Source organism: Panulirus ornatus, chromosome 18 (genome assembly GCF_036320965.1).
Source record: "Panulirus ornatus isolate Po-2019 chromosome 18, ASM3632096v1, whole genome shotgun sequence".
NCBI classification, from domain to species: Eukaryota; Metazoa; Arthropoda; class Malacostraca; order Decapoda; family Palinuridae; genus Panulirus; species Panulirus ornatus.
The window spans coordinates 25097401-25119649 of NC_092241.1; the positions used below are offsets into that span (position 1 = coordinate 25097401).

Below are 22249 nucleotides of genomic sequence, written 5' to 3' on the forward strand. Positions count from 1 at the left end.
CACCTTTATCTCTTTTGCCTTTGTACAACGGCACTATGCATGCATTCCGCCAATCCTCAGGCACTTCACCATGATCTGTACATACAGTGAATACCCTTAAAAACCAATCACAACAGTCACCCCCTTTTTTTATAAATTCCACCGCAATACCATAGACACCCGCCGCCTTGTTGGCTTTCATCTTCCGCAAAGCTTTTACTACCTCTTCTCTGTTCACCAAACCATTCTCCCTCACCCTCTCACTTCGCATACCATTCCAACCAAAACACCCTATAACTACCACTCTAGCATCATACACATTCAACAAACCTTCAAAATATTCACTTCATCACTACTTGTTAGTACTTTCAATTTTGCCACCTTCACCAATGTTCCCATTTGTTCTATTGTCTTATACACTTTATTTACCTCCTTCCAAAACATCTTTTTATTCTCCCTAAAATTTAATGATACTCTCTCACCCCAACTCTCATTTGCCCTCTTTTTCACCTCTTGCACCCTTCTCTTGACAATCTGCCACTTTCTTTCATACATCTCTCAGTCATTTGCAATACTTCCTGCAACTATCATCTAAATGCCTCTCTCTTCCCTTTCACTAACAATCTTACTTCTTCATCCCACCACTCATTATCCTTTCTAATCTGCCCACCACCACCTTCCTCATGCAACACGCATCTTTTGCGCAAAACATTCCTCCCCCACTCCCCTTATGTCATTGGCTCTCACCTTCTGCTATTCTGCACTAAATCTCTCCTGGTACTTCCTCACACAAGACTCCTTTCCAAGCTCAGGTACTCTCTTCTCCCTAACATTCTCTCTTCTTTTCTGAACATCTTATTTATCTTACTTTGTCGCTGTCTCCCATGTTAGCGAGGTAGCACAAGGAAACTGACGAAAGAATGGCCCATCCCACCCACATACACATGTATATACATACACATCCACACACGCAAATATACATACCTATACATCTCAACGTATACATATATATACACACACAGACATATACATATATACACATGTACATAATTCATACTGTCTGCCTTCATTCATTCTCATCGCCACCCCGCCACACATGAAACAACAAACCCCTCCCCCCTCATGTGCACCAGGTAGCGCTAGGAGAAAACACCAAGATCCACATTCGTTCACACTCAGTCTCTAGCTGTCATGTATAATGCATTGAAACCACAGCTCCCTTTCCACATCCAGGCCCCAAAGAACTTTCCATGGTTTACCCCAGACGCTTCACATGCCCTGGTTCAATCCACTGACAGCATGTCGACCCCGGTATACCACATCGTTCCAATTCACTCTATTCCTTGCCCGCCTTTCACCCTCCTGCATGTTCAGGCCCCGATCACTCAAAATCTTTTTCACTCCATCTTTCCACCTCCAATTTGGTCTCCCACTTCTCCTCGTTCCCTCCACCTCTGACACATATATCCTCTTGGTTAATCATTCCTCACTCATTCTCTCCATGTGACCAAACCATTTCAAAACACCCTCTTCTGCTCTCTCAACCACACTCTTTTTATTACCACACATCTCTCTTACTCTACTATTACTTACTCAATCAAACCACCTCACACCACATATTGTCCTCAAACATCTCATTTCCAACACATCCACCCTCCTCTGCACAACTCTATCCATAGCCCAAGCCTCGCAACCAAACAACATTGATAGAACCACTATTCCTTCAAACATACCCATTTTTGCTTTCCAAGATAATGTTCTCGACTTCCACACATTCTTCAGTGCTCCCAGAACTTTCGCCCCCTCCCCCACCCTATGATTCACTTCCGTTTCCATGGATCCATCCGCTGCCAAATCCACTCCCAGATATCTAAAACACTTCCTCCAGTTTTTCTCCATTCAAAATTACCTCCCAATTGACTTGACCCTCATCCCTACTGTACCTAATAACCTTGCTGTTATTCACATTTACTCTCAGCATTCTTCTTTCACACACTTCATCAAACTGTCACCAGGTTCTGCAATTTCTCACACGAATCTGATACCAGCGCTGTATCATCAGCGAACAACAACTGACTCACTTCCCAAGCTCTATCATCCACAACAGACTGCATACTTGCCCCTCTTTCCAAAACTCTTGCATTCACCTCCCTAACAACCCCATCCATAAACAAATTAAACAACCATTGAGACATAACACACCCCTACCACAAACCTACATTCACTGAGAACCAATCACTCTCCTCTCTTCCTACACGTACACATGCCTTAAATCCTAAATAAAAACTTTTCACTGCTTCTAACAACTTGCCTCCCACACCATATATTCTTAATACCTTCCACAGAGCATCTCTATCAACTCTTATCATATGCCTTCTCCAGATCCATAAATTATTTAATTATTATTATTTATTATACTTTGTCGCTGTCTCCCGCGTTTGCGAGGTAGCGCAAGGAAACAGACGAAAGAAATGGCCCAACCCCCCCATACACATGTATATACATACGTCCACACACGCAAATATACATACCTACACAGTTTCCATGGTTTACCCCAGACGCTTCACATGCCTTGATTCAATCCACTGACAGCACGTCAACCCCGGTATACCACATCGCTCCAATTCACTCTATTCCTTGCCCTCCTTTCACCCTCCTGCATGTTCAGGCCCCGATCACACAAAATCTTTTTCACTCCATTTTTTCACCTCCAATTTGGTCTCCCTTTTCTCCTCGTTCCCTCCACCTCCGACACATATATCCTCTTGGTCAATCTTTCCTCACTCATTCTCTCCATGTGCCCAAACCACTTCAAAATACCCTCTTCTGCTCTCTCAACCACGCTCTTTTTATTTCCACACATCTCTCTTACCCTTACGTTACTCACTCGATCAAACCACCTCACACCACACATTGTCCTCAAACATCTCATTTCCAGCACATCCATCCTCCTGCGCACAACTCTATCCATAGCCCATGCCTCGCAACCATACAACATTGTTGGAACCACTATTCCTTCAAACATACCCATTTTTGCTTTCCGAGATAATGTTCTCGACTACCACACATTCTTCAAGGCCCCCAGAATTTTCGCCCCCTCCCCCACCCTATGATCCACTTCCGCTTCCATGGTTCCATCCGCTGCCAGATCCACTCCCAGATATCTAAAACACTTCACTTCCTCCAGTTTTTCTCCATTCAAACTCACCTCCCAATTGACTTGACCCTCAACCCTACTGTACCTAATAACCTTGCTCTTATTCACATTTACTCTTAACTTTCTTCTTTCACACACTTTACCAAACTCAGTCACCAGCTTCTGCAGTTTCTCACATGAATCAGCCACCAGCGCTGTATCATCAGCGAACAACAACTGACTCACTTCCCAAGCTCTCTCATCCCCAACAGACTTCATACTTGCCCCTCTTTCCAAAACTCTTGCATTTACCTCCCTAACAACCCCATCCATAAACAAATTAAACAACCATGGAGACATCACACACCCCTGCCGCAAACCCACATTCACTGAGAACCAATCACTTTCCTCTCTTCCTACACGTACACATGCCTTACATCCTCGATAAAAACTTTTCACTGCTTCTAACAACTTTCCTCCCACACCATATATTCTTAATACCTTCCACAGAGCATCTCTATCAACTCTATCATATGCCTTCTCCAGATAAATCCTCTATAAATCCTCACCTTCGCCTCCACAAGACAGTGATCAGACATCCCTCCAGCTGCCCTTCTCAGGACATTAACATCCAAGTCTCTCTTTTACACGACTATCAATTTACAAGTAATCCAATAATGCCCTCTGGCCATCTCTCCTACTTACATACGTATACTTATGTATATCTCTCTTTTTAAACCAGGTATTCCCAATCACCAGTCCTTTTTCAGCACACATACCCACAAGCTATTCTACATTTACAAAACTGAACACCCCATGTACACCTATTATATCTTCAGCTGCTACATTGCTCACCTTTGTATTCAGCTGCTCCCAAAACACTTGCCTCTCATGATCTTTCTTCTCATGACCAGGTGCATAGGCACCAATAATCATCCAGCTCTCTCCATCCACTTTCAGTTTTACCCATATCAATCTAGTTTACTTCTTACACTCTATCATATATTCCCACAACTCCTACTTCAGGAGGAGTGCTACTCCTTCCTTTGCTCTTGTCCTCTCACTAAACCCTGACTAACCCCAAGACATTCTCAAACCACTCTTCCCCTTTACCCTTGAGCTTCGTTTCACTTCCAGGTTCTTTTCCTCTCACATAACATCTCTCCTTTTTTTCTCATCTTATATACTCCGCTGAATTTTTCTAAAATTCAGCAATAGTACTATATCTATCCAATATCTATAAGTTTTTAATCATAGAACACTGACTTTACTTCCTTCTATTTATTGTCAGAGAAAAATTAGCAGAAAGACTATACTACCCTAAATGAGTTCTGCCTAAAACTGACCTTGAGTTCAGTGTCTTGGCAAATTTGATGACCATAGCACTATTATCATAACTGAAATAAATGTTCACTTCCACACTAAAATACTATAATTTACCTACACAGAAAGGAGAACAAGTGAAAAGTTCGCAAATCAATTTAATTACCAAGGTAGTGTCTTCCAGAGACAAGCTCTGGTGCGGCATATGCAGGAGATCCACAGCAAGTCGCTAAGCTCTGGTCCATACCACCAGCAGGGTTAGCACATAACCCAAAGTCAATTAACTTTAATTGTTGATCATCATCCAGAAGTAGATTTTCCTGCATGGGGAAAAGACATAGTTACACATCATACGTATAATACATACAGGGCAGAAAATAACAAATACTACAGGGAAAACACGAAAAAGCAAACTTAACAACAGTCAACTGTCAGCATGGAAACAGAGAGAAAAAAGTATCAGAGGGATGGCAGTGGGGAAGAATGCGTGGAATGGTGTTTGTGAAAGGCATGTAAGGACAGGGATAAGTAGAGACTCTTTTGGCATGGCCACCCCCTAGATGGGAGTTGCCGAGGGGAACACCATCAGAAATACAGACATATAGTCAGATACAACTGTAAACATCAAGAAAGGGAGGTGATTAACACATTAAAATTCAATATATATGTAATTCTTAATACCTTAATACCTTCCACAGAGCATCTCTATCAACTCTATCATATGCCTTCTCCAGATCCATAAATGCTACATACAAATCCATTTGCTTTTCTAAATATTTTTCACATACATTCTTCAAAGCAAACACCTGATCCACACATCCTCTACCACTTCTGAAACCACACTGCTCTTCCCCAATCTGATGCTCTGTACATGCCTTCACCCTCTCAATCAATACCCTCCCATATAATTTACCAGGAATACTCAACAAACTTATACCTCTGTAATTTGAGCACTCACTCTTATCCCCTTTGCCTTTGTACAATGGCACTATGCACGCATTTCGCCAATCCTCATGCACCTCACCATGAGTCATACATACATTAAATAACCTTACCAACCAGTCAACAATACAGTCACCCCCTTTTTCAATAAATTCCACTGCAATACCATCCAAACCTGCTGCCTTGCCGGCTTTCATCTTCTGCAAAGCTTTTACTACCTCTTCTCTGTTTACCAAATCATTTTCCCTAACCCTCTCACTTTGCACACCAGTGAAAAGTTTTTATCGAGGATGTAAGGCATGTGTACGTGTAGGAAGAGAGGAAAGTGATTGGTTCTCAGTGAATGTAGGTTTGCGGCAGGGGTGTGTGATGTCCCCATGGTTGTTTAATTTGTTTATGGATGGGGTTGTTAGGGAGGTGAATGCAAGAGTTTTGGAAAGAGGGGCAAGTATGAAGTCTGTTGTGGATGAGAGAGCTTGGTAAGTGAGTCAGTTGTTTTTCGCTGATGATACAGCGCTGGTGGCTGATTCATGTGAGAAACTGCAGAAGCTGGTGACTGAGTTTGGTAAAGTGTGTGAAAGAAGAAAGTTAAGAGTAAATGTGAATAAGAGCAAGGTTATTAGGTACAGTAGGGTTGAGGGTCAAGTCAATTGGGAGGTGAGTTTGAATGGAGAAAAACTGGAGGAAGTGAAGTGTTTTAGATATCTGGGAGTGGATCTGGCAGCAGATGGAACCATGGAAGCGGAAGTGGATCATAGGGTGGGGGAGGGGGCGAAAATTCTGGGAGCCTTGAAGAATGTGTGGAAGTCGAGAACATTATCTCGGAAAGCAAAAATGGGTATGTTTGAAGGAATAGTGGTTCCAACAATGTTGTATGGTTGCGAGGCGTGGGCTATGAATAGAGTTGTGTGCAGGAGGATGGATGTGCTGGAAATGAGATGTTTGAGGACAATGTGTGGTGTGAGGAGGTTTGATCGAGTAAGTAACGTAAGGGTAAGAGAGATGTGTGGAAATAAAAAGAGTGTGGTTGAGAGAGCAGAAGAGGGTATTCTGAAATGGTTTGGGCACATGGAGAGAATGAGTGAGGAAAGATTGACCAAGAGGATATATGTGTCGGAGGTGGAGGGAACGAGGAGAAGAGGGAGACCAAATTGGAGGTGGAAAGATGGAGTGAAAAAGATTTTGTGTGATCAGGGCCTGAACATGCAGGAGGGTGAAAGGAGGGCAAGGAATAGAGTGAATTGGAGCGATGTGGTATACCGGGGTTGACGTGCTGTCAGTGGATTGAATCAAGGCATGTGAAGCGTCTGGGGTAAACCATGGAAAGCTGTGTAGGTATGTATATTTGCGTGTGTGGACGTATGTATATACATGTGTATGGGGGTGGGTTGGGCCATTTCTTTCGTCTGTTTCCTTGCGCTACCTCGCAAACGCGGGAGACAGCGACAAAGCACAAAAAAAAAAAAAATATGTAATGTTATTCTCTTCATGCTTACTTGCTAACCTAACCTAACCTTAGCAAGGAAGTATCAGGAAAAACAGCATTATTTGTGTATATCCACTGTCTGGCTGTCTTGTATCATGTACTGAATCTTAAACCTACCAACCACATCAGTGTAGTACAGATTAATTATTCCAAGGGTTACCTTGACAGTTTTATATGCCTTGGTTCATCCCATTTCCCCCCATCACAGCCTCTAATTCATCTGAATACTCCAGCCACAATACACTAAAACCTTCTTCATACCATCTTTTCATTTCCTCCTAAGATGGTGAGTAATGATGAAAAACAGTGGCTGACTAAAAGAAGAAAACAGAAGAAAAAGGGTTGGTAATGAGTGAAAAAAAACATAAGAGCTTGATAAGAAAATAAAGAATGCCAATGATGATATAATGAAATCCAACATAAGAGAACTGAGAACAAATGAATTCATACAATATACAAACGAAACCCTAAAATGTTGCTAATCACAAACATGAGCTAAAAAAGTAAAAGCAGGAATTGTACCCCTTAAAATGGGAAAAAAGTACAAAAATAAATTCCAAGGAAATATGTAAGATGTTAACATAACAGCATTCAGTTCAATGCAAGAACATACCAAACTAATATACTGTATGTAGAGTAGCTGATGAGCTTAGAGAAAACAACCCCAGGACCAGATGGAATTCTACCCATCTTTCAAAAAAAGACTAAAAGAAATAGTGAAATCTGTGATATCATGGAGTGAATTGGAATGATGTGGTATACTAGGGTTGATGTGCTGTCAACTGACTGAACCCGGGCATATGAAACATCCAGAGTAAACCATGGAAAGGTCTGTGGGGCCTGGATGTGGATAAGAAGCTATGGTTTCGGTGCATTACACGATTGCTAGAGAACGAGTGGGAGTGGGAGTGGTAAAAAAGTACAAAAATAAATCCCAAGGAAATATGTAAGATGTGAACAAAACAGCATAAACCAGTATTCGGTTCAAAATACAAGAACATACCAAACTTATATATTGTATGTAGAGTAGCTGATGAGCTTAGAGAAAACAACCCCAGGATCAGATGGAATTCAAAAAAAGACTAAAAGAAACAGTGAAACCTGTGATATCATGGAGTGAATTGGAACGATGTGGTATATTGGGGTTGATGTGCTGTCAACTGACTGAACCCAGGCATGTGAAACATCCAGAGTAAACCATGGAAAGGTCTGTGGGGCCTGGATGTGGATAAGAAGTTATGGTTTCAGTGCATTACACATGACAGCTAGAGAAGGAGTGGGAGTGGATGTGGCCTTTCTTCTGTTTCCTGGCACTATCTCACTGATACAGGAGGTGACAATATCGTTTCTTATGGGATGGGTTGGGGCTGGGAATGAATGAAGACAAATAAGTATGAATACGTACATGTGTATATATGTATATGCATGTGTACAAGGTGACTAAAGGGGGTGGGAGCGGGAACTGGAAACCCTCTACTTTTATTCAAATTTCTAAAAAGGGAAACATTAGGAGTCAAGCAGGGAGTGCTCATCCTCCTCAAAGGCTCAGAGTGGGGTGTCTGAATGTAAGTGGAAGTAAGCAACATGAGAAGAAAGGAGAGATAGATAGTAAGTTTGAGGAAAGGAACCTGGATGTTCTGGCTCTGACCAAACCAAAGGGAAGAGTGGTTTGGAAAAGTCTTGAGAGTAAAGTCAGGGGTTGGTGAGAGGACAAGAGCTAAGGAAGAAGCACTACGCCTGAAGCAGTACTTGTGGGAGTATGTGATACGAGTGTAAGAAAGTAAATTCTAGATTGCTGTCGGTAAAACTGAAAGTCGATGGAGATGGGTGATTATTGGTGCCTATGAACATGGTCATGAGAAGAAAGATCATGAGAGACAAGTATTTTGGGAGCGGCTGAGTAAGTGTGTTAGCAGCTTTGATGCACAAGACCGAGTAATAGTGATTGGTGATTTAAATGGGAAGGTGAGTAATGTGGCAGTTGAGAGTATAATTGGTGTACATGGGGTGTTCAGTGTTGTAAATAAAAATGGCAAAGAGCTTGTGGATTTGTGTGCTGAAAAAAGGCTGGTAATTGGGAATACTTGCTTTAAAAAGAGAGGTATACATATGTGAGAAGGAGAGACGGTCAGAGGGACTTTTGGATGTTAAGGTGCAGAGAGGGGCAGCTGGAGGGATGTCCGAGCACTATTATGTGGAGGCAAAAGTGAAGATTAGTACAGGTTTTCAAGAAAGAAGAGAGAATGTTAGAGAGAAGAGAGTGATGTAAGTAAGTGAGCTTTTGGAGACCTGTGTGAGGAAGTATCAGGAGAGATTGAATGTAGAATGGCAAAAGGTGAAAGCAAATGACATGAGGGGAGTGAGTGAGGAATAGGATACATTTAGGAAAGCAGTGATGGCTTGCACAAAAGATGCATGAGCCATGAGAAAGGAGGGAGGTGGGAAGATTATAAAAGGTAATGAACAGTGGTATGAAGAAGTAAGGTTGTTAGTGAAAGAGAAAAGAGAGGAGTTCAGGTCAATAATTGCTGGGAAGTAGTGACAATGACTGAGAGATATATAGAAGAAAGTGACAGGAGGTCAAGAAAACATCCAAGGGTTGAAAAAGAGGGCAAATGAGAGTTGGGGTGACAGAGTATCATTACATTTTTGGGAGAATAAAAAGATGTTTAGGAAGGAGGTAAATAACATGCCTAAGATGAGAACAAATGGGAACATTGGTGAAGGGGCAAGTGGGGAGGTAATAACTGTTAGTGATGAGGTGATAAGGAGATGGAGTGAGTATTTTGAAGGTTTACTGAATATGTTTGATGATAGAGTGGCAGATGTAGGGGTTTTTGTCAGGGTGGTGTGCAAAGTGAAAGGGTCAGGAAGAATAGTTTGGTAAAGAAAAAAGAAGTAATGAGAGCTTTAGGGAAGATGAAATCCGGCAAAGGCAGCATGTTTGGATGGTATTGCAGTAAAATTTATTAAATAGGGGGTGACTGTACTACTGATTGGTTGGTAAGGTTATTCAATGTATGTATGGACCATGGTGAAGCACCAGAGGATTGGCAGAATGCATGCATAGTGCAATTGTACAACGGTAAAGTGGATAAAGGTGAGTGTCCAAACTGCAGAGGCATAAGTCTGTTGAGTATTTCTGGGAAATCATATGGAGGGTATTGATCAAGAGGGTGAAGGCATGTACAGAACATCAGATTGGGGAGGAGCAGTGTGAATTCAGAAGTGGCAGAGGATGTGTGGATCAGGCGTTTGCTTTAAAGAATGTGTGAGAAATACTATGAAAAACAGATGGATCTGGAGTAAGCATATGATAAGAGTTGATAGAGATGCTTTGTGGAAGGTCTTACGAGTATATGGTAGAGGAGACAAGTTGCTAGAAGCAGTGAAAATTTTCACCAAAGATGTAAGGCATGTGTACGAGTAGGAAGAGAAGAGAGCGATTGGTTCCCAGTGAAGGTCGGTCTGCAGCAGGGGTGTGTGATGCCCCTATGGGTCTTTAATTTATTTATGGATGGGTGGGTTAGGTACGTGAATGCAGGAGTTTTGGAAAGAGGGGTGAGTATGCAGTCTGTTGGGATGAGAGGGCTTGGGAAGTGAGTCAATTGTTGTTTGCTGATGATACAGCTCTAGTGGATGAGTTCAGTGAGAAACTGCAGAAGCTGCAGGCTGAGTCTGGAAATATGTGTGAAAGGAGAAAGTGGAGAGTAAATGTAATAAGAGCAATGTGATAAGGTTCAGAAGAGTTGGGGAACATGTTAATTGGGAAGTAAGTTTGAATGGAAAAAACTGGAGGAAGTCAAGTGTTCTAGATATCTGGGAGTGGAAACACCAGCAAATGGAACCTGGAAAATGGAAGTGAGTCACATGGTGGGGGAGGGAACGAAGGTTCTGGGAGCAATGAAGAATGTGTGGAAAGAGAGAAGATTATCTCAGAGAGCAAAAGAGGTTATGTTTGAAGGAACAGTAGCTCCGACAATATTATATGGTTGCAAGGCATGGACAATAGAATGGGTTTTAGGAGGAGGGTGGATGCTGTGGAAATAAAATATTTGAGGACAATATATGGTATGAGGGGGTTTGATCGAGTAAGTCCTGAAAGGTCAATAGGGATAAGTGGAAATAATAGGTGTGCGGTTAAGACAGCAGAGGAGGGTGTGTTGAGATGGTTTGGCCATATGAGGAGGAGGAGTGAGTAAAGGTTGACAAAGAGGATGTGTGTGTCAGAGGTGGAGATAACAAGGAAAAGCAAGAGACCAAACTGGAGGTGGAAGGATGGAGTGAAAAAGATTTTGAGCAATTGGGGCCTGAATATACAGGAGGGTAAGAGGCATGCAAGGAATAGATTAAATTGGAACTATGTGGTATACTAGGGTCAACGTGCTGTCAATGGAGTCAATGGACTGAACCAGGGCATGTGCCATGTATGGGGTTAGCCATGGAAAGGTCTGTGGGACCTGGATATAGATAAGGATCTGTAGTTTCAGTGCATTACGCATGACAGCTAGAGACTGAATGTGAACGAATGTGGTCTTTTTTGTCTGTTTTCCTGGCGCCACCTCACTGAAGCAGCGGGTAGCGATGCTGATTCCTGTGGGACGGGGTTGTGCCAGTAATGGATGAAGACAAGCAAGTATGAATATATGCTTGTGTGTGTATATATGAATGTCTGTGCATGCATATGTATATGTATGTATAAGTGAATATATTGATATGCTTATGTATGTATATATGCATGTATGGATGTTTATGTATATATATATATCCCCGGGGATAGGGGAGAAAGAATACTTCCCACGCATTTCCCTCGTGTCGTAGAAGGCGACTAAAGAGCACGGGAGCGGGTGGGCTAGAAACACTCCCTTCCTTGTATTTTAACTTTATAAAAGGGGAAACCGAAGAAGTCATGCGGGGAGTCCTCATCTTGCTCAAAGGCTCAGATTAGGGTGTCTAAATGTGTGTGGATGTAACCAAGATGAGAAAAAAGGAGAGATAGGTAGTATGTTTGAGGAAAGGAACCTGGATGTTTTGGCTCTGAGTGAAACAAAGCTCAAGGGTAAAGGGGAAGAGTGGTTCAGGAATGTCTTGACGGTAAAGACAGGGGTTGGTGAGAGGACAAGAGCAAAGAAAGGAGTAGCACCACTCCTATGCACCTGGTCATGAGAAGAAAGATCATGAGAGGCAAGTGATTTGGGAGCAGCAGGGTGAGTGTGTTAGCAGCTTTGATACACGAAAGCAGGTGACAGTGATGGATGATTTCAATGCAAAGTTAAGTAATGTGGCAGTTGAGGGTATAATTGATGTACATGGGGTGTTCGGTGTTATAAATGAAAATGGTGAAGAGACTGTAGATTTGTGCGCTGAATAAGGACTGGTGACTGGGAATACCTGGTTTGAAAAGAGAGATATACATAAGAGAGCGTTATTGGATTACGCGTTAACAGACGGGTGAAAGAGAGACTTTTGGATGTTAATGTGCTGAGAGGTGCAACTGATCATTATCTTGTGTAAGCGAAGGTGAAGATATGTAGAAGTTTTCAGAAAAGAGAGAATGTTGGGGTGAAGAGATTGGTGAGAGTAAGTGAGCTTGGAAAGGAGACTTGTGTGAGGAAGTACCAGGAGAGATTGAGTACAGAATGGAAAAAGGCGAGAGCAAATGACATAAGGGGAGTGGAGGAGGAATGTGATGTATTTAGGGAAGCAGTGATGACTTGCACAAAAAATGCCTGTGGCATGAGAAAGGTGGGCGGTGGGCAAATTAGAAAGGGTACCGAGTGGTGGGATGAAGAAGTAAGATTGTTAGTGAAGGAGAGGAGAGAGGCATTTGGACGATTTCTACAAGGAAATAGTGCAAATGACTGGGAGATGTATAAAAGAAACAGGCAGGACATCAATTGAAAAAAGGGCATATGAGGGATGGGGTGAGGGAGTATCAGTGAATTTTAGGGAGAATAAGATGTTTTGGAAGGAGGTAAATAAAGAGCGTAAGACAAGACAACAAATGGGAACATCGGTGAAGGGGGCTAATGGGGAGGCAATAACAAGCAGTGGTGATGTGAGGAGATGGAATGAGTATTTTGAAGGTTTGTTAAATGTGTCTGACGATAGAGTGGCGGATATAGAGTGTTTTGGTCGAGGTGGTGTGCGAAGTGAGAGGGTGAGAGAGAATGGTTTGGTAAAAAGAGAAGAGGTAGTGAAAGCTTTGCGGAGGATGAAAGCTGGCAAGGTGGCGAGTCTGGATGGTATTGCAATGGGATTTATTAAAAAAAGGGGTGACCATGTTGTTGAATGGTTGGTAAGGATATTCAATGTGTGTATGGTTCATGGTGAAGTGCCTGAGGATTGGCGGAGTGCATGCATAGTGCCATTGTACAAAAGCAAAGAGGATAAAGGTGAATGTTCAAATTACAGAGGTATAAGTTTGTTGAGTATTCCTGGGAAATTATATGGGAGGGTATGGATTGAGAGGGTGAAGGCATGTGCAAACCATAAGATTGGAGAAGAGCAGTGTGGTTTCAGAAGTGGTAGAGAATGTGTGGATTAGGTGTTTGCTTAGAAGAATGTATGATGAGAAACATAGTTAATAGAGATGCTCTGTGGAAGGTATTAAGAGTATATGGTGTGGGAGGTAAGCTGATAGAAGCAGTGAAAAGTTTTTGTCAAGGATGTAAGCCATGTGTATGAGTAAGAAGAGGGGAAAGTGACTGTTTCCCAGAGAAAACTGGTTTTACGGCAGAGGTGCATGATATCTTTATGGATGTTTAATTTGTTTATGGTTTAGGTTGTTAGGGAGGTAAATGCAAGAGTTTTGGAAAGAGGGGCAAGTATGCAGTCTGTTTTGGATGAGAGGGTTTGGGAAGTAAGTCAGTTGTTGTTCGCTGATGATACACTGCTGATGGCTGATTCGGGTGAGAAACTGCAGAAGCTGGTGACTGAGTTTGGTAAAGTGTGTGAAAGAGGAAAGCTGAGAGTAAATGTGAATAAGAGCAAGGTTATTAGGTTCAGTAGGGTTGATTGACAAGTCAACTGGGAGGTAAGTTTGAATAGAGAAAAACTGGAGGAAGTGAAGTGTCTTAGATATCTGGGAGTGGATTTGGCAGTGGATGGAACCATGCAAGTGGAAGTGAATGACAGGGTGAGGGAGTAGGTAAAGGTTCTGGGAGCATTCAAGAATGTGTGGAAGGCGAGAACATTTCCTTGAAGAGCAAAAATGGGTATGTTTGAAGGAATAGTGGTTCCAACAATGTTATATGGTTGCGAGGCGTGGGCTATAGATAGGGTTGTTCGGAGGAGGGTGGATGTGTTGGAAATGAGATGTTTGAAGACAATATGTGGTGTGAGGTGGTTTGATCGAGTAAGTAATGAAAGGGTGAAAGAGATGTGAGGTAATAAAAACAGTGTGGTTGAGAGAGCAGAAGAGGATGTATTGAAATAGTTTGGTCACATGGAGAGAATGAGTGAGGAAAAATTGACAAAGAGAATATATGTGTCAGATGTGGAGGGAACGAGGAGAAGTGGGAGACCAAATTGGAGTTGGAAGGATGGAGTGAAAAAGATTTTGAGCGATCGGGGCCTGAACATACTGGAGGATGAAAGGTGTGGAAGGAATAGAGTGAATTGGAACGATGTGGTATACCGGGGTCGATGTGCTTTCAATGGATTGAGCCAGGGCATGTGAAGCGTCTGGGGTAAACCATGGAAAGTTTTGTTGGGCCTGGATGTGGAAAGGGAGCTGTGGTTTCAGTGCATTATACATGACAGCTAGAGACTTAGTGTAAATGAATGTGGCTTTTTTGTCTATGTTCCTGGCGCTACTTCACAATCAATTATGAAAAAGAAAAAAAGTCCCTTAAGATAAGCAGGAAAAGTGAATGCAAGAATGTGGACTGACAGAGTGATGGAAGTGACTTAATGCAAAATAAGTGAGAAGAAAGGGGAGTTTCAGAAAAGGTAGGGGTTGTATGGATCTGATATCTTTGCAGAAAATGACTGTGGAATGTATCTAGGGAATGATAATAAACTGTATGCAGCTTTTATGGATCTAGAGAAAACCTGATACAAGAGTACTGCGGAACACTTCATGGAATGTTTATTTACTACTTTTACTAAACTGAATCACTGTTTCCCACATCAGAGAGGTAACAAAAGGAAATATACGAATCATGGCCCAACCACTCATATACAAATACATATACATAAATGCCCATACACGCACATATACATAAATAAATATATAGGGGAGAAAGAATACTTCCTACGCATTCCTCACGTGTCGTAGAAGGCGACTAAACGGGACGGGAGCGGGGAGCCAGAAACCCTCCCCTCCTTGTATTTTAACTTTCTAAAAGGGGAAACAGAAGAAGGAGTCACGCGGGGAGTGCTCATCCTCCTCGAAGGCTCAGATTGGGGTGTCTAAATGTGTGTGGATGTAACCAAGATGAGAAAAAAGGAGAGATAGGTAGTCTGTTTGAGGAAAGGAATCTGGATGTTTTGGCTCTGAGTGAAACGAAGCTCAAGGGTAAAGGGGAAGAGCAGTTTGGGAATGTCTTGGGAGTAAAGTCAGGGGTTAGTGAGAGGACAAGAGCAAGGGAAGGACTAGCAATACTCCTGAAACAGGAGTTGTGGGAGTATGTGATAGAGTGTACAAAAGTAAACTCTAGATTGATAGGTAAAACTGAAAGTTGATGGAGAGAGATGGGTGCTTAGTGGTGCATATGCACTTGGGCATGAGAAGAAAGATCATGAGAGGCAAGTGTTTTGGGAGCAGCTGAATGAGTGTGTTAGTGGTTTTGATGCACAAGACTGGGTTATAATAATGGGCGATTTCAATGCAAAGGTGAGTATTGTGGCAGTTGACAGAATAATAGGTATCCATGGGGTGTTCACTGTTGTAAATGGAAATGGTGAAGAGCTTGTAGATTTATGTGCTGAAAAAGGACTGTTGATTGGGAATACCTGGTTTAAAAAGAGAGATATACATAAGTATACGTATGTAAGTAGGAGAGATGGCCAGAGAGCGTAATTGGATTACGTGTTAATTGATAGGCATGCGAAAGAGAGACTTTTGGATGTTAATGTGCTGAGAGGTGCAACTGGAGGGATGTCTGATCATTATCTTGTGGAGGCGAAGGTGAAGATTTATAGAGGTTTTCAGAAAAGAAGAGAGAATGTTGGGGTGAAGAGAGTGGTGAGAGTAAGTGAGCTTGGGAAGGAGACTTATGTGAGGAAGTACCAAGAGAGACTGAGTCCACAATGGGAAAAGGTGAGAACAAAGGATGTAAGGGGAGTGAGGGAGGAACGGGATGTATTCAGGGAAGCAGTAATGGTTTGCGCAAAAGATGCTTGTGGCATGGGAGGTGGGCAGATTAGAAAGGGTAGTGAGTGGTGGGATGAAGAAGTAAGATTATTAGTGAAAGAGAAGAGAGAGGCATTTGGACAATTTTTGCAAGGAAATAATGCAAATGAGTGGGAGATGTATAAAAGAAAGAGGCAGGAGGTTAAGAGAAAGGTGCAGGAGGTGAAAAAGAGGGCAAATGAGAGTTGGGGGTGAAAGAGTATCATTAGATTTCAGGGAGAATAAAAAGATGCTCAGGAAGGAGGTAAATAAAGTGCGTAAGACAAGGGAACAAATGGGAACTTCAGTGAAGGGGGCTAATGGGGAGGTGATAACAAGTAGTGCTGATGTGAGAAGGAGATGGAGTGAGTATTTTGAATGTTTGTTGAATGTGTTTGATGACAGAGTGGCAGATATAGGATGTTTTGGTCAAGGTGGAGTGCAAAGTGAGAGGGTTAGGGAGGATGATTTGGTAAACAGAGAAAAGGTAGTAAAAACTTTGCGGAATATGAAAGCCGGCAAGGAAGCGGGTTTGAATGGCATTACAGTGGAATTTATTAAAAAAGGGGGTGACTGTATTGTTGACTGGTTGGTAAGGTTATTTAATGTATGGATGATTCATGGTGAGGTGCCTGAGGATTGGCAAAATGCTTGCATAGTGCCATTGTACAAAGGTAAAGGGGACAAAGGTGAGTCCTCAAATTACAGAGGTATAAGTTTGTTGAGTATTCCTGGGAAATTATATGGAAGGGTATTCATTGAGAGGGTGAAGGCATATACAGAGCATAAGATTGGGGAGGAGCAGTGTGGTTTCAGAAGTGGTAGAGTATGTGTGAATCAGGTGTTTGCTTCAAGAATGTATGTGAGAAATACTTAGAAAAGCAAATGGATTTGTATGTAGCATTTATGGATCTGGAGAAGGCATATGATAAGAGTTGATAGAGATGCTCTGTGGAAGGTATTAAGAATATATGGTGTAGGAGACAAGTTGTTAAAAGCAGTGAAAAGTTTTTATCGAGGATGTAAGGCATGTGTACATGTAGGAAGAGAGGAAAGTGATTGGTTCTCAGTGAATGTAGGTTTGCGGCAGGGGTGTGTTTTCTCCATGGTTGTTTAATTAGTTTATGGATGGGGTTGTTAGGGAGGTGAATGCAAGAGTTTTCGAGAGAGTGGCAAATATACAGTCTGTTGTGGATGAGAGAGCTTGGGAAGTGAGTCAGTTGTTGTTCGCTGATGATACAGCGCTGGTGGCTGATTTATGTGAGAAACTGCAGAAGCTGGTGACTGAGTTTGGTAAAGTGTGTGAAAGAAGAAAGTTGAGAGTAAATGTGAATAAGAGCAAGGTTATTAGGTACAGTAGGGTTGAGGGTCAAGTCAATTGGGAGGTAAGTTTGAATGGAGAAAACCTGGAGGAAGTGAAGTGCTTTAGATATCTGGGAGTGGATTTGGCAACAGATGGAACCATGGAAGCGGAAGTGAATCATAGGGTGGGGGAGGGAGCGAAAATTCTGGGAGCCTTGAACAATGTGTGGAAGTCGAGAACATTATCTCGGAAAGCAAAGATGGGTCTGTTTGAAGAAACAGTAGTTCCAACAATGTCGTATGGTTGCGAGGCGTGGGTTATGGATAGAGTTGTGCGCAGGAGGGTGGATGTGCTGGAAATGAGATGTTTGAGGACAATATGTGGTGTGAGGTGGTTTGATCGAGTAAGTAATAATAAGGCAAGAGAGGTGTGTGGTAATAAAAAGAGTGTGGTTGAGATAGCAGAAGAGGGTGTTTTGAAATGGTTTGGTCACATGGAGAGAATGAGTGTGGAAAGATTGACCAAGAGGATATATGTGTCAGAGGTGGAGGGAACGAGGAGAAGTGGGAGACCAAATTGGAGGTGGAAAGATGGAGTGAAAAAGATTTTGAGTGATCAGGGCCTGAACATGCAGGAGGGTGAAAGGCATGCAAGTAATAGAGTGAATTGGAACGATGTGGTGTACCAGGGTCGATGTGCTGTCAATGGATTGAACCAGGGCATGTGGGGTGAACCATGGAAAGTTCTGTGGGGCCTGGATGTGGAAAGGGAGCTGTGGTTTCGGTGCATTATTACATGACTGCTAGAGACTGAGTGTGAATGAATGGAGCCTTTGTTGTCTTCCTAGTGCTACCTTGTGCAGATGAAGGGGGAGGGGGTTTTTATTTCATGTGTGACAGGGTGGCAATGGGAATGAATAAAGGCAGACAGTATGAATTATGTACATGTGTATATATGTATATGTCTGTGTGTGTATATATATATGTAAACGTTGAGATGTATAGGTATGTATATTTGCGGGTGTGGACGTGTATGTATATACATGTGTATGTGGGTGGGTTGGGCCATTCTTTCGTCTGTTTCCTTGCGCTACCTCGCAAATGCAGGAGACAACGACAAAGCAAAATAAATAAATAAATAAACAAATAAATGAATAAATATATACATATATATATATATATATATATATATATATATATATATATATATATATATATATATATATATATTTTTTGCTTTGTCGCTGTCTCCCGCATTTGCGAGGTAGCGCAAGGAAACAGACAAAAGAAATGGCCCAACCCACCCCCATACACATGTATATATATATATACGTCCACACACACAAATATACATACCTACACAGCTTTCCATGGTTTACCCCAGACGCTTCACATGCCTTGATTCAATCCACTGACAGCACGTCAACCCCGGTATACCACATCCCTCCAATTCACTCTATTCCTTTGTCCTCCTTTCACCCTCCTGCATGTTCAGGCCCCGATCACACAAAATCTTTTTCACTCCATCTTTCCACCTCCAATTTGGTCTCCCTCTTCTCCTCGTTCCCTCCACCTCCGACATATATATCCTCTTGGTCAATCTTTCCTCACTCATTCTCTCCATGTGACCAAACCATTTCAAAACACCCTCTTCTGCTCTCTCAACCACGCTCTTTTTATTTCCACACATCTCTCTTACCCTTACGTTACTTACTCGATCAAACTACCTCACACCACACAGAATGGAAAAAGGTGAGAACAATGGAAGTAAGGGGAGTGGGGGAGGAATGGGATGTATTTAGGGAATCAGTGATGGATTGCGCAAAAGATGCTTGTGGCATGAGAAGAGTGGGAGGTGGGTTGATTAGAAAGGGTAGTGAGTGGTGGGATGAAGAAGTAAGAGTATTAGTGAAAGAGAAGAGAGAGGCATTTGGACGATTTTTGCAGGGAAAAAATGAAATTGAGTGGGAGACGTATAAAAGAAAGAGACAGGAGGTCAAGAGAAAGGTGCAAGAGGTGACAAAAAGGGCAAATGAGAGTTGGGGTGAGAGAGTATCATTAAATTTTAGGGAGAATAAAAAGATGTTCTGGAAGGAGGTAAATAAAGTGCGTAAGACAAGGGAGCAAATGGGAACTTTAGTGAAGGGCGCAAATGGGGAGGTGATAACAAGTAGTGGTGATGTGAGAAGGAGATGGAGTGAGTATTTTGAAGGTTTGTTGAATGTGTTTGATGATAGAGTGGCAGATATAGGGTGTTTTGGTCGAGGTGGTGTGCAAAGTGCGAGGGTTAGGGAAAATGATTAGGTAAACAGAGAAGAGGTAGTAAAAGCTTTGCGGAAGATGAAAGCCGGCAAGGCAGCAGGTTTGGATGGTATTGCATTGGAATTTATTAAAAAAGGGGGTGACTGTATTGTTGACTGGTTGGTAAGGTTATTCAATGTATGTATGACTCATGGTGAGGTGCCTGAGGATTGGCGGAATGCGTGCATAGTGCCATTGTACAAAGGCAAAGGGGATAAGAATGAGTGCTCAAATTACAGAGGTATAAGTTTGTTGAGTATTCCTGGCAAATTATATGGGAGGGTATTGATTGAGAGGGTGAAGGCATGTACAGAGCATCAGATTGGGGAAGAGCAGTGTGGTTTCAGAAGTGGTAGAGGATGTGTGGATCAGGTGTTTGCTTTGAAGAATGTATGTGAGAAATACTTAGAAAAGCAAATGGATTTGTATGTAGCATTTATGGATCTGGAGAAGGCATATGAGAGAGTTGATAGAGATGCTCTGTGGAAGGTATTAAGAATATATGGTGTGGGAGGCAAGTTGTTAGAAGCAGTGAAAAGTTTTTATCGAGGATGTAAGGCATGTGTATATATATATATATATATATATATATATATATATATATATATATTTTTTTTATACTTTGTCGCTGTCTCCCGCGTTTGCGAGGTAGCGCAAGGAAACAGACGAAAGAAATGGCCCAACCCACCCCCATACACATGTATATACATACGTCCACACACGCAAATATACATACCTACACAGCTTTCCATGGTTTACCCCAGACGCTTCACATGCCCTGATTCAATCCACTGACAGCACGTCAACCCCGGTATACCACATCGATCCAATTCACTCTATTCCTTGTCCTCCTTTCACCCTCCTGCATGTTCAGGCCCCGATCACACAAAATCTTTTTCACTCCATCTTTCCACCTCCAATTTGGTCTCTCACTTCTCCTCGTTCCCTCCACCTCCGACACATATATCCTCTTGGTCAATCTTTCCTCACTCATTCTCTCCATGTGCCCAAACCATTTCAAAACACCCTCTTCTGCTCTCTCAACCACGCTCTTTTTATTTCCACACATCTCTCTTACCCTTATGTTACTTACTCGATCAAACCACCTCACACCACACATTGTCCTCAAACATCTCATTTCCAGCACATCCACCCTCCTGCGCACAACTCTATCCATAGCCCACGCCTCGCAACCATATAACATTGTTGGAACCACTATTCCTTCAAACATACCCATTTTTGCTTTCCGAGATAATGTTCCACACATTCTTCAACGCTCCCAGGATTTTCGCCCCCTCCCTCACCCTATGATTCACTTCCGCTTCCATGGTTCCATCTGCTGCCAGATCCACTCCCAGATATCTAAAACACTTTACTTCCTCCAGTTTTTCTCCATTCAAACTTACCTCCCAGTTGACTTGACCCTCAACCCTACTGTACCTAATAACCTTCCACTTATTCACATTTACTCTCAACTTTCTTCTTTCACACACTTTACCAAACTCAGTCACCAGCTTCTGCAGTTTCTCACATGAATCAGCCACCAGCGCTGTATCATCAGCGAACAACAACTGACTCACTTCCCAAGCTCTCTCATCCACAACAGACTGCATACTTGCCCTTCTTTCCAAAACTCTTGCATTCACCTCCCTAACAACCCCATCCATAAACAAATTAAACAACCATGGAGACATCACACACCCCTGCCGCAAACCTACATTCACTGAGAACCAATCACTTTCTTCTCTTCCTACACGTACACATGCCTTACATCCTTGATAAAAACTTTTCACTGCTTCTGACAACTTGCCTCCCACACCGTATATTCTTAATATCTTCCACAGAGCATCTCTACCAACTCTATCATATGCCTTCTCCAGATCCATAAATGCTACATACAAATCCATTTGCTTTTCTAAGTATTTCTCACATACATTCTTCAAAGCAAACACCTGATCCACACATCCTCTACCACTTCTGAAACCACACTGCTCTTCCCTAATCTGATGCTCTGTACATGCCTTCACCCTCTCAATCAATACCCTCCCATATAATTTACCAGGAATACTCAATAAACTTATACCTCTGTAATTTGAGCACTCACTCCCCTTTGCCTTTGTACAATGGCACTATGCACACATTCAGCCAATCCTCAGGTACCTCACCATGAGTCATACATACATTAAATAACCTTACCAACCAGTCAACAATCCAGTCACCCCCTTTTTTAATATATTCCACTGCAATACCATCCAAACCTGCTGCCTTGGCGGCTTTCATCTTTTGCAAAGCTTTTACTACCTCTTCTCTGTTTACCAAATCATTTTCCCTAACCCTCTCACTTTGCACACCACCTCGACCAAAACACCCTAAATCTGCCACTCTATCATCAAACACATTCAACAAACCTTCAAAATACTCACTCCATCTCCTCCTCACATCA

The 22249-nt window shown here is 42.3% G+C and overlaps 1 protein-coding gene across 2 annotated transcripts in view; it reads right to left on the bottom strand.

Annotated features, from left to right (window-relative positions):
• The window catches only part of LOC139755006 (maternal embryonic leucine zipper kinase-like), a 304773-nt gene that overhangs the window by 182050 nt on the left and 100474 nt on the right, over positions 1-22249 (bottom strand). For both annotated transcript variants that reach the window (XM_071672913.1, XM_071672914.1), the window contains exon 5: positions 4605-4758. In XM_071672913.1, coding sequence (XP_071529014.1) covers positions 4605-4758 — 154 coding nt within the window. The remainder of the gene's footprint in view (positions 1-4604; positions 4759-22249) is intronic.